Below are 14,163 nucleotides of genomic sequence, written 5' to 3'. Positions count from 1 at the left end.
TGTGACTCCCTCCTCCCCCCCCCCCTCTTTCTCTCTCTCTCTCTAGCTGGTCTTGCTAACTGACAAGCCAGCCACAGTAGCAACAGCAGTCGCTCACTCTAGCCAGTTTTCAGTCACAACGGAGGCTGCAGTGTGTGTGTGTGTGTTTAAATGTGTGGAGTGTGTGTTTGTGTGTTTACAATGTATGTATCAGCCAGTGTGCCTGCTGCTCTCTAAAGGGTGGATATAACATGTACTGTACATGGACTTACTCTAAACAAGGACTGGAGGGAGATGGATAGGAAGACCGTCTTGGAACTCATTAACAAGAAGAAAGAAGACATCTCTTTCCTCTTTGCCTCTGTTTCTGTCAGCCTCTTCTCTATAGTCGTAATTGCTTGTTGCTGCTAGGATTGTGTGCAACGTAAGTCTAACTGGACTTCCATATGTGTATATGTCATGTGGTACACTATAAACTGTATGTGTGTTGTGTGCGAAGTCACTCACTCTTTGTCACTTTTAAATTACCATGGCCATAATTTGTGCCCGAGTGCACACATTTGTATGTCACTATAAATGGCATGTCATGACATCTCTAATGACTTAATTAGGCCAATTTGTAAAGCCCTATTTGTAGTGAAGGAACAGCGCATTCATATAGACACTACTGACCTCCCTCATAGAAATCTATTCATTTTCATAAATGTTTGCCAGATGCATATTATTCAGCGAGTGCCAAAACTGTCATTTCTGCCATTTATATAGAATGTCAGTTGTTGGCGTAGCATCTGAATGAGTGTCCTCTCCTCCAGGTATTCTCTGCAGTGTGTGTGTGTGAGAGAGAGGCACAGACAGGTAGAGAGGCAATGACTGAGAAAGAGTTAGTGTGTCTCTATGTGTGTTTGTCACTCACTCAGGGCATGAAGAAAATCAATAGCTATACAGCTTGAGCTGAACCATTTACCTCTGCCAAGTGATAGGCAGACATTGTGGTGTTCACTGGTTCACAGACAAGTGCCTGGGATTGCTTGGAGATGTGCAATATGTCAGCTCCTGCACAAGTGTCTTTCATTTTTCACCCATGACTGATCTCTTGTGCGCATTGGTGTTTTTTTTTTTTTTTGTGAACACTTTTGTGTTGGGGTTAGGTATGGATTTTTGTCTCTTGAACTTGTGTAAAAACTTTTTTTTTTAAATTAGTGACGTAGATCATAGATCAAAAGTTTCGCATGGCCAATAAAATAAGCAAGAGGAGGCAGAAAAGATGGATACAAATAAGAGAGTCAGAGTATGTGAGAAGGGAGCAGAGCAAGACCATCATAATCAATCCTCTGTGATTCTGGAAGAGCATCATTTGTCTTCTTTTCTCACTCCACTCCTCCTCTGGCCCCGATCTTTCTCTCATTTTCTGTGGTATAGCCACTTTGATCTTGCGTAAGAAGATGGTCTCTGGAGCTTCATTACTTTTAAAGCCTTTATCGTGAGGGGCCATAAAAAGATGCTAAGAAATGGATTTCTAAGACCATTTGCCAGACATCCTGTACCAGCGTGCGAGTAATGGCTACATAGGGATATAATGGTCCTTCACGGTGTGTAATGGCCTTCTGTGCTTTGTGCTCTGGGTTATAAGGTCAAATTGGGATTGGCTATGATACGTCACTGCTAAAGAATATGACTCTGTGCATATGAAGTGGTGCCGACTGGGGAATCTGACTGTTTAATTCATAAGGATCTGGCACTGTGCTGCATAAACCAGAAACCAGAAAACTGAATATGATGCTAAGGTTTGTTTGTCTTAGTAAATTTCAGCTGCATTTTAAATCTTTCACTGTAGTTCAGTGTTATGTTGTTGTTTTTTCATAGTACTGTTGACTGACCTTGTGGTTTGGATCCTTCCTCTTTCTCTTTGTGTGTCCACGCATGCGTGCATGTGTCTACTTGTGAGTGGGCTGAGGCAAGAGACTGTGTATGGGGCAGTGTTCTGCCTTAAGCGTATGTGGAATCGTACAGGGTAGCAGGAAAAGGCTCAGGGAGAAAATCATTGAGAGAAAAGGTCACTAGACAGGATGCCCTTTTTTTAATCTGATACAGGAGACTGTGGAGAGATCAAAAAAGGGAGAGAAAAGGCTTTGGGAGGAAGAGTGAGGAAGCAAGATTAGATGTAAAAGTGTATCCAAAGAGCCAAACAATTGATGAAAAAATAAAACGTGAAAAAAAAGAGCTTATTACAACAAGCTTAAAAGAGCAATGCAAAATATTTTCAGCCAGAGACAAAATATAATTTAAAGAAGCAAAAAATCAGAGAGCTGTGCCTGACTTTATAACAGAGATTGTAACAGTCATGTGACCTGCATTTTGGGTGCCTGCTCTCATCAGTCACACCCATTTAACACAGTTGCCATATAATCACAGCTTTTTGATACTGTTGCATGTCCTTTGACATTCTTTTTACAGTATTTCACATATGGATGCACTGTCTCTTCTGATATTTAGGCTCAGGGTATCTCATGATACTTATTCTGAGCAATCTCCATACAGAGACTAAAACCGACAATGAATTGTTCCTACTCATGGTTAATGTCTATCAGCTGTCAGTCCTGGATTAGCTTGTTTGTTTAGTCAGAATCAGCTACACATGCGCGAGATCTTGTGTGAGATCTCTGCTTTCTTTACACTCTACTAGCTCCTCACACTCAGGTCTGGTGTTTTTTAACATAGAAATATGTTGCCCAGTGGAGGGGTGTGTTTCACCAATGTTTTTAATTGTTTTAGAACAATGGAGATCTATCACACAGGCAAATAAGCTGAACGAGGACTGACGCAGTACGTTCCCATACAGTGCAGTGACGCACACGTCTAAATCTGGCTTTAGACTGATGCATCTCATTTTCACAGTCTGACTTTGGTTGTGCTCTGTTCTCTATAAGGCAAAAATTTAAAAAGTGTGGAAAGTGTGTGGAAGATTTCTGTTGTTTGCTTACAATACCCGAAACTCATTTGCATTAATTAAATTATCTTTTCATCTTCGCAATGCATAAAGTAAAGCATATCTAAAAGAACAGACTGGGGTAAGACAGAGGACAAGAATTGTCACATTCGTGTTGGAAGAACTATTGTAAAGTCCGAGAAATAAGAAAAAGCACGTATTTGGTAGATGAAAGGTCTAGCAATGACACTGTAGCTGCTTAGAAGATTGTGTGAACGGGGTGCAGGTACCAGAACATCTTTTTCCCCCTCTATGATGAAATATATCATATCACTACTGTACCTGTTGTTAATTACTTACATCGATCCTCACTTTGGTCTTAACCCTCCCCTCCTGCAGCATATGACAGTGGTACTTACAGGTGTAGGACTTACCTGTACTGTATGCGTGTGGACATGTATCTAGACATGCTTGTGAGGGAGTGTGTGTGTTTTCTATGAATGTGGATCATCTCTCTTTGTTATTGATGGGCTCGTCCCCTACCTCTCTCTCTATGACCCAGTTCTGGTGTGCTGACACCCGCTGTACACATCATGCCTGTAGCAAACACAGGTTGTCAGAGCAGTGAGAAAGGGAGAAAGAAACAGAAGGGGAGAGTAGCTTGAACTGTGTGCCCCTGCAACTCATGTCAACTAGATCACACATTTTTGCTTTTTTATCTCACTGGCCTCAAAGTAATTTCAGACACATTATGTCTGACACTTATCCTTTCTAACACCTCTATGGTACAGTCAAAAGAAAAGTTGTTCAGTAGACTTTATTTTTCAACTTTACTTACTACTGAAATGGTTTACCTTTATTAACCAGCTGTTTTCTTCTCTCTGGTTCTACAGAGCACCTTCCTGGGTAGCGCCACATTTTCAGTGGGCGATCTGCTGAGGGCTAAAGATGAACGACTGACCTTGAGTCTGAGGTAAATGCACATTTCTGTTATACTCTGTTTACCGCTCCCTGTGTTCCTCTGGGCTAATTAATATTAAGACTTTAGGGTCTAAAGATGATGTCTTTTGACAGACCAACTCAAACATCAAAGAGAGATGAGTTGGGCAAAGTAACCTACCCACAGATATCGCAACTGCAACATCAGGAATGTTGTAGTAGACATAAGGGTTGTTTGTTTCAGAGATGTTGTTCTAGAGAATCCTGAGAGTGTACTGAGAGTACAATACTCTGATCTGCCTTTTTGTGCTAAAGAGGTGGGGGAATGAGTGTCTGAGAGGCAGTTAACGGAAAAGAATGATAAGGAGGCCAAATAACGTCTTATTTTTCAAGGACATATTTTAATATATTTTAAAATAAATAAGGAAAATAAAATTTTAAAGGTATGGTCTGCATGCTGTGTAAGAGCATGGGTGTGCCCTCTGCTTTTAGTCAAGCTAAATAAAGTAGGACAGTTCTTGGATAAAATCAATCAACAACAGTGAAAAGGAAATGTTAAGCTCTATTTTCAGAAAGCTGGGGTACAACTTAGAGCATTAACCTTCTTAACAATATAATAAGTGATTTTTGTCACAAAGAAGATTGGTTGTTTGCTTTTTGGAGGATGCAGTGACACATCACCTTCAACAGATAAGCTGTGTTTGAGTGTGATTAATGGTGTGTACTTCTTATGAAGTGCTTGACATAATTTTAAGAAATACAGTCTAGTTTTGACAGGTATGAGATCGTATTTTAGAGACATGAGATTGTATTTTAGAGAGACAAAGGAAAGCCCTGGCCTGGTATGTGTATACTGTCTTCTTAGTGTGTATTTCACTGCAACCCGAGCTAACAGCGAGGGGGCCAGCAGGAGTGTGGAATGAATTAAGTCATTAGTACCATACAGATCAAGTGATCAGCTCCCCTGTCATCAACTATGTGAAACAACTGCACAGAGTGCAGTGTATTCACATATTTATGCACTCATTTATTAAAACCTTTCTTTTTAAATAACCAATTAAGAACAACAACCTTTTAACAATCTATTACTTGCTAATCCAACTGCTGCTGCTAATGTTTCCTGAAAATCATAGTTGTTTGTTTTTTGGCTTTAATTTCAGACCTTGCTGCAGTGATGCACATGTGTACTCCAGGCACCTCATTGTTGGATGTAGTTACATACACTCACTGGCCACTTTTTTAGGTACACATGTACAATTGTATGCAATTCAGTACATTTTCGTTTTAACATCTTGTATATGAAGCTCAAAATGTTTCAGTTTTGGCGAAATTGTCATAAATGTATAGATTCAAGTATATGTTTATTATTGAGGTCATAGTTAAATGTCATAGTTGTATTCTGGGGTGTTCCTAATATTCTGACCCTCTCATATATGTAGCTGGGGAGGATAAAAATATAGAGGCACCTAAATATAATGTAGTCCAGTACAACACCACCTTTAACTATGGCCTCAATAATAAACATATGATTGAATCTATACATTTATGACAATTTCACCAAAAACTGAAACATTGTGAGCTTCATGACTGCAGATGTTAAGGCGGAGGTGTTGCATTGTTTTGCATACAATTGTGCAGGTGTACCGAATAAAGTGGCCAGTGAGTGTATATTAAAAAAAATAAGATGAAATGAAAAATAAAATGTTATTTGTCCTCCCTTCAAACAATACAAAATTGTTCCTTGTCATTCTTTTCATGTACTGATGAAAGGTGTGGACTCACTGCACTTTAGGGGTGTGTGATATCATATTAGATGTTTCTTCAGGCCATGAAGGTTGCCTCCTTTCAAAGTACACTTCAAAGTAAAATGGATCAGTCGCATACAGTACTTTGAATGCTGCAGGTAGCCAAATGCAAAGACCCTAATTGCTCAAGTAAACCTTAAACAGCGACTTCGGTGCCCTGGGAGGAGAAGTAAAGGACAGAAAAAAGATGAGAGAGAGAGACAGGTGTGTTCTTTCAATTCGTTTTAGCTTCTTTTATGATTAGAATTGAAATAATAACACTGTGATTACTGGAACCACCTGGGACCACCTAAACTTTAATCTTTGTTTCTGGGGGGAGCTCAGGTCTCTTTTGGTGGAGCTTTATATCACAACCCCCACCCCCACCCCACTCTCGTCATCTTCATCTGCTCTCGTCCGCTTTCCGACAGTCCACCTCAAACGAGCCCATAGAGAGGGCAGACAGAGTCTGACAGCTTGTGAGAAAATCATTACGCAAGAAAAAGTCTCAGTATGCCAAAGAGTAAAATGTAGAAGAGCGGGTACTGTGTACTGGTGTGTACCAACGCACTTCGAGCACTGGCCTTATGTCTTTTGCAAGAATTTTTTTCATCTACCTATAAACTTTTAAGATGAAATTGTCCCTCTTTCTCTTGTGAATTTTGTTTTTTCTTCACACTAATAGTTGTGTCTGAAAATATACCCCTTCAGCAACTCTCGTGCTTTTTTGTCCCTCATTTTTACTCTCATTTGTTATACGTTTCATTTCCTGTAGGTGATCCCAGGTCATTGGGTATAATTGTATTTTGCACAATTGACTGTATGAGCTGCAGTAAGAATGGAGATTACAGCCCCTACCCTCAGTGTGTGTGTGTGCATGCACACCTTTGTGCAGGTGTTGTTCTGGCTGTTGAACAACACAGAATTGTCCCCTGTAGTCACACAGAGCTATTTTGTTTCTGATTCATTTTGTTGTTTTGTCATGCTTTTGTTATTCCCAAGGATAACATGAGGTCTTCTTATGATTCTTAGAGTATTGCTAGAATGCTTTTTAGGAAGAGAAAAATATCAACAATTTCCCTCAATATACAGATGTTCGTGTTACTGTCTTTATTTCTCTACTATAGCTTGGTTCCACCAGCACATACTATTTTCAGCATACATTTTTTTGTGTGGTGGTTTTTAATGGTGGAAGCCAGGGCTCTGCAGAGGGCAAGATGATTTGTTAATAAATAGGACATAGGAAAGCAGGAGAAAAAACATATTGCTTCACACAAGTCATATTAATTTTTGTCAGATTTCTTCTGATTACTGGGGGATTACAGATTAATATTATCTTTTCAGGACAAGAGTGCAAAACTCCACCAAGGTTAGCTCAGTTTCCCCATAATCCCATTAAACCTAAAAGCAATATTCCCATGACAGTATGGTTCCTTGACCATGAGAACCTATCCCTAGCATTTCTAAATGCTAGGGATATAACACTGATATCATTATTACTTTGAAAGTTAGTCAAGAAAAACAATAGACATGATTGATTACTAAATGATAGATAGATAGATAGATAGATATTTTATTGATCCAGAGGGAAAGTCAGGTATTCAGCAGCAACAGCAATAATTACCAAAATTAACCACAAGCTACTAAATAAATGTCCCACGCAAACTGAAATAACAACATGTACTTAAAGTCCTTCATAGATGCACGACTCACACCATGTAAGCCCACTTTAGAGTTTGTTTTCCAACATGCCTCCTGCTACACTTATTAGCTCCACTCATCTTTAGCTCGATAGCACAGACGTGCACTTTGGCCACAAGGGGGCTCTCACATACAGCCAACAGCCTTTCCAACACCAGTGAAGAATCCTTTAAAAAAAAAATCAAGGGCCCGAACAATGATTCAGATCAACACCAAAATCTAATGGATTGTTCCGTGGTTCATACCCTACCTCTAAAACAACAAAAGAAGATTAAAGAAAATCATCCAAACCCATTCATTACTTTTTGAGTTAAGCTGTGACAAGACGAACCACCCAACAAACAAACATATTGCCTCTGCCTTGGCAGAGGTAAAAATCCTCAGTTGACTGGTCACCAACCATTAGGTAATCAGTAAGTAGCACTTACAAGGAGACATTACTTTCTTTTAATGGGTCAAAAGACATAAAGCCTGGAAAGCCCTGCTTTAGAAATTATAAATATTAAGGAGCAACCTATGTAGAAGTAAACAGAGTAGTTTTTCAAGGAAAATGGGTAGACCAAAAAAGCCCATCACATTACTGTAGTAACAGTGTTCTTAGACAGTCAAAGATTATCCAATTTTGATTCCTATTAAAGTAGTTGGAAGAATGACAGGGAGGAGCCTGTACTGTGCTTGATAATGGCGGTCACATAGTGAAAACCTTCTCTAACTTGCACACACTTACTCTGGCCTAAAGCACTGTCCCTAGGTGGTGTTGGAGCTCAAATGCATTACACTGACAGTCAGTGATGCATGTGTAACAAATACAGACACATGGAAGAAACTGGCTTGATTTGATATGGACTTTGCATGTTGATTCATCCAGTGAGAAAACATCTCAAAGATGGATATTTGTATGATTCATTCTAGGCTGTTTGGCCCTTGGATGAGCCTGTGATTCACAGTTCAAATTAGTTCTGCTGCCCAAGCAGCTCAGATGCTGCAGTACTGATATGGACATCTGTGCAATTCATTCTGCCCACTAAGGTACAGTACAGATACTTAATTTAAATAAAGTGCTAATCCCCACTCAGTCAGCTGTTGCAGAAAGTCGGTTAATTTGAGTTACTGTAACTGCAGTAGAGGGAAAGTGGGATTCTTTTATCTCCAGAGGCAAGGATCGATTCCCTTCAAACCCTCAATGACTTTGACCAACTTCTCTTCATAAGCTCTAGATTTATTCTGGTGCTGAGCATATGTAGAGAAGAAACTGGTATTTGACCAGCACCAGTGTGTGTATGTGACTTTTGCTTTTACTCAGGGCCTTCAGTAAAGTTCACGCTGCCACAAGGCTGTCCACCTCAAAGCTCAATCCTTATTCCCATGAATTCTCTCTGCATTTCAGCTCCTCGGTCAGGTCTCATTCTCACTTTCATGTGTGGCTGGTTAGGATGTGTGTCATGGATTGTTTTTCCTTCCTGTAAGGCATGACCAGTTTGATTTGGGTCACTTTTTTGGAGGGTTCCTGACAGCATTGTGCTGAATGAATGGGAGTAGTGGATACAGAGACCTTGGTGAAGATCTGTCTTTTGTGGGCACCAGAAGCCATTGAAGTGATGATGAGAAAGTCTTACCTTCCTGCAGCTCTCGTATGGCCACACTGAGGTGATCCAGACACTCACTGGCATACAAACAAATGCAGCACAGACAGACATGCCTATAAACAGAGACACTAACTTACAGCACCAGGAGAGGCTAGTTATGAATTTTTTCTTTGAAGTCTGGACCTTTAATATTCAAAGAGCAGACATCTAACATCATTTAAAGGGAATTATTGATGACAGGTCAGTGCACAGATTCAGCTGAAGGTTGGTAAAGTCTGATGGTAATTTTGTAGTCCACCTGCAAAATGTGTCTAGAAAAAAAATCACAAAAGCTACATAAATTTGTTGGTAACTATGGCAATAAATTTGATCAAAACTGAACTCTGGAAACTGAATATAAGGAAGATATCACTGCTTGTGTGAAAGTGTCTGAGGACTGATTGAAATTATCAGTCTCTCAAAAAACTTAAGTTGTTTCAAATAAAATTTGTTGGCAACAAGGCCACTGTGTCATTAGCTTTTAGATGCCTTGATAGTATTGATATTTACATCTGTATGCGGATGTGTGTGTGTGTGCATTTGTGTTTAATACTGCATCAGAGCAGTAGTTATGCCTCACATACCAACGTTTTCACAATCACTGTGCCTATAATTGTGTTGCAACATATTGAGTGGCATCATGTCCAATGTTTTATAAGGTATGTGTCTATTTTTGTGTAAACATGATTATTTTCTATATGTTTTAGCACTATTGTTGTCTTGGCCACATGGACACAGCAAAACAAGCTGTAAATACACTGTTGGCACACTGTATTATCACCGCATACTTTTAGGCAAACAGTGTTAAACATTTATCTATTGATGCATCCTGAAGATATGGAGTAACTTAATCATTTATTTGGAGTTGTGACCTGCAAGCCTGTAGTAAATCCCTCTTTGCGTGTATGTTTTATGGACTCCTTCCCGGCCTTACTTTGTGGCAATTATTCACACAGAATGAAGGAGCTGCTTTACCTTAGAAATGCTCCCATGTTCTGGCTGAGTAATGCATGGTATAACCTTTCCAAGGCAGACATATTTGTTTACAATGTAATAACTAGTCCCTATTGTAACTGGGCTCTTATTTGACTACTGGCTGCAGAGATACTGTAGAATACTCGTAATATTTATTGTTGCATCATTTTGACTAATGATCTTAGGGTTTGTAGTTAAGTATTATAGCCACTGATAACAGTGTAACAAGTGATGAGAACCCATTTGCATGTATTTACAAGTTTTTATCCTGCCTCTCTGCAAGCTCTGTGGACATTTTGTACTGAATACCTTGAGAGATGTTGTATGCACCTGTTTCTGTTTCTCTCTCCAGTGTGGAGTTTGTCTGGCTTTGCACACACGCACATTCTAAATCTAGCATGGTTTAAATGGGGACCTGGGAAGAGCAACATAACCAGTGTGCCACAGGAGCTGCAAAGATGTCAGTGCTGCAGGGGTCTCTCAATAATGCATGTTATGTATACATATGGGTGGAAATATTATTACCCCTAGAAAGGGAGGTGATCCTCCTTCACCCTACCACAGAAGTGAATAGTGTTTTATCAATGGGACACAGATGATGCGACAATGTGTGTCGAGCACATAAAGAAAGATGTACAGGTGCCAACAACAGCATAAGCATGCATTTGTCAAATTAGTGGCACACTCTCCAGTTTTATTTTGCTGTCAGCATCCCTGCTTTTCCCCCTGCACTCATTCTGTTAGCCTTTCAGTCTCTTGCACTGTAGTTCCCTTTCTCTCTTCTTGTTATCTCCAAAACTTTATACACTCAGTGGGAGAGGCATTCAATGACCCAGTTCTACAGCACGGTTTGAGATTTGATTTTGATATCGCTTTGCATGCTTGTGTCTGTGTGTACGCATGTGCATCAGAGATTTGCTGTGGCAAGGCAACATTATCACAGACCAGTGCCTCTGCTGCCTGGCTTCATGGCTTATTCATCCATTCCCATTGAAGAGAGCCCATCTCTACAGTCCCACCAGTAACAGTTTAGCCTGCTATCATGATAATACCATTTCACCACCCCAGAGCCCTTACTATCACCCTGTCCCAATTCTCACGTTTATCCACACACAACTACCTCTCCCTTACACTGTATCCTCTGTGACTAGTTTTATCTGAGTCTCATCTAAAAGCCCAAGGATCAACTACGTGGTCCAGTTATACTGGAGAAAAATTGTGTGTGTGTGTGTGTGTGGTTGTATTTATTATGGTGTCTGGATATTAATCTTATCACACAGTCATTTTATGGGGACTCCCCTCACATTTCAGGACAAATACTGGTTCCCACAAGATAAACCATTACATAGTAGAGTTGGTTTTGATTTGGTTAGAGTTAGACTGAAGTTAGGCAAGGTAAGGATTGGTAGGGATGTAACTATACCAAAAACATACAGTATGATATTGCCATGATAAAAAGTCCATGATACTGTATTTGTCATGATAATAAAATATGAAGAAAAAATATGAAAAAAATGCCCCTTACTAAATAATATATCTGTGTTTTTTGTATAATATATATAAATGCATATAAACGATAATACAGCGGTCAGTAGCGGTCTTTTTATGCAATAAAATAAAACAACATATTATTACAGCAGCTGGATCTTGTAAACAAAATGGGTCATACTCACAGTGGAACATCAGTGTGTTAGTAACCTGTAGGCAGGTTTAACTTTCTCTGTCAGGTGGTCGTGCCAATCGGTATCCCCCAACCACCAGGGGCAGTAGTGAGCAAATTGCTACATGGTGCACCAGAACTAAGAGAAGCCACATAAAAGTGAGATTTCTGCTTTACTGGAGGTGTTTTTCAAACGTCGTGGCTTACTTTTTCAAGAGAAAAGACTTTATAGGTTGTTACTATGTGGTTGGATTGGCGTATGTGCATCTGGTTTGTTTGCATATGTCCCTTTAAAGAGTAGCATTACGCAGCCATGTCCCGGCTGTTTCTGTGAGACTTATCCAGGACTTTCTCTGTCCTAAATGGGGCTAGTATTGCCTTCATTTGGCAGTATTTGCAAGTTGTTATACATTTGATCAGTTTCCTTTCCATGTCATTTCTTGAAACGGGAAAACTGAAATACTGCCACACAACACCTGTAAAAGCTGTCGATGGGGCATCAGTTTCAAATTCTGTGACCCTAACACAGTTATGCTAGCAAAATAACCACATGGAATATACCGTCACAGTCCCACAATGATGTTGAGACATTTTTCTATCGCATTATCATGAAGTTACAAATATCATTACATCCCTAAGGGTTGGAGTTAGTCATGTACGGTTAACATTAAGTCAATAATGTAATGTTCCCCTAAGTCACAAAATCAACATTGTGTGTATTTGGTTTGGGAGTCCTTTTCTGTCCCAGGGAAATAATAAATTATCTATTTCTTATCATAAATTACACGGCACAGAAATGCCAGTATTTAACATTTATGTGTGTATGTCTGCACCTGCACCAAATGAAAACCAGTCTTATTAATTACACTACTCCGAGGAGTGATTCTTATTCCCTCCCCTTGTGACAGTCACACACACTTACACATATGCTTTCATTTTTTACTGTGTAGTCATTAGCTGCTCAATTTGAACTGGAGGAATATTCAATCTGGAAAAAAATGTAAGTACAATGAAATAAGGAGGGTAATTATTAAATACATAAATGTTTTTATATATGGTGGTTTCATTTCTTCGGGTAGCAGTGAACGGAGGGACATATGCTCGGAAGCACTTAGGGGAGACTGAAGGACACTTAAGGCCATGGCATTTGAATTTGTGGCTGGTGGGAAATATTTTATCTGCAGTTTGCACATGGCTGGTTCAAGTTGGTGTGTGAGAGAGACAGAGAGAGAAATCATCAAATAAAACTGATTTAATGCTTGTGGAATGAGTTGATGCTCACACCACCTTGCTTACATGCAACCACGCACAAAAGGATAACCATGTACACACATACACAAGTATATGAACACAGAGTTGCTACATATACTACACAGTATTATACAGTAATCCTAACACACATCCAACACACCACATATGTGCAATATATGTACAAAAGAAAGAAAAGGCACTCAGTTGGGCTGAAGCAAATGCACATATGGCCTCCTCATTTTTCCTTTTTCAAAACTAAAAATGTTTCTTTTCCTTGCAGTACTTCTGCATAATCTGTGAGATTCCCCCGAGCATTAGGGCTCATGGGCATGAAAATAACTAACTCGGCAAATGGTGCATCATGGCAACAACATGAAACTCCAAGAGAAAAATGGGGATAGAAGGAAATATTCCATTGACAAGCTGCCTCTGTTAGCTGCCATGAGTAATTACTGTTTGTATAAACTGAGCAGGGATAACTCCAAGCATAGTATAGCGCTCTTAATTTAATATCCATATTAATCAAGATAATGGAGCTGTAGTAAGACCTGTTGTCTCTTTGCAACAAAACACAGATAGGTCAAAGAGATGTTAAAATGAGATGTGGCGTTAGGAACCAACGATGGAAGCAAAAAAAAAGGGAATCTGATAAATCTGGCCCGACATGGTGCTAAGGCATGTTAGAGGCCCAGCACATGCCGAGTCCTTGTCTAAGTGATGAGAGGATGATAATGAGGACAAAATGAAGGAAGGAACAAGGGGAGAGAGTAGGTAAAATCACGTCTCACAAGTTTGTTTGGTTTTTGTATGCCATCTTCAATTTTTTCTCTGAGATTAAATTCTGGTACCCCATCATTCAAGCTCCCTGCTGAGGCAGTGTAACAGAGAGCAGCACAATCTTTCCTTTTCCTTCACTACGTGCACCAAAGAATGTGAGGTCATGCATAATATCCTGTCTGCCTTGCTGTTTAATATCACCTTCAGTAATGGAATACAGTGTCCATTTGTAGGCACATAATGGCTTTAAATATTCACATTTGTATTTCCTGCAGGGGACATTGTAACAGTAATATGCAGTTTCTTTATTTCCTAATTAATTGGGGGCTGTAGGGAAGAGCTTCATGCCAGTTTAAAAATACACATTGCATCAGTTATATAAAATCAAGCTAGGAAAGCCACAACCACACACATGTATACATACAGTAAACACTTAAATATATGATTGTATGTGTGGTACATGCACTCTCTTCAAGTGAGGTTGCATGGTAGTATTGCTATTATCTCATCTCTGTGAAGTGTAGACCCCCCACCCCCCCCCCCCCA

At 39.6% G+C, this 14,163-nt stretch overlaps 1 protein-coding gene across 9 annotated transcripts in view; it reads left to right on the top strand.

Moving 5' to 3' along the window:
• inpp4b (inositol polyphosphate-4-phosphatase type II B) overlaps positions 1-14,163 on the top strand; it is a 216,714-nt gene that overhangs the window by 130,057 nt on the left and 72,494 nt on the right. For 8 of the 9 annotated variants that reach the window (XM_020591783.1, XM_020591781.1, XM_020591782.1 and 5 more), the window contains one exon: positions 3,799-3,878. In XM_020591783.1, the coding sequence (XP_020447439.1) occupies positions 3,799-3,878 (80 nt within the window). Of the gene's footprint in view, positions 1-130; positions 404-3,798; positions 3,879-14,163 lie in introns of those variants that run through there. The other variant, XM_020591786.1, reaches the window with a different exon arrangement.

This window comes from Monopterus albus, unplaced genomic scaffold, assembly GCF_001952655.1.
Source record: "Monopterus albus unplaced genomic scaffold, M_albus_1.0 scaffold15.1, whole genome shotgun sequence".
Taxonomy (NCBI): domain Eukaryota; kingdom Metazoa; phylum Chordata; class Actinopteri; order Synbranchiformes; family Synbranchidae; genus Monopterus; species Monopterus albus.
This window is presented reverse-complemented; position numbering and strand designations above follow the sequence as displayed.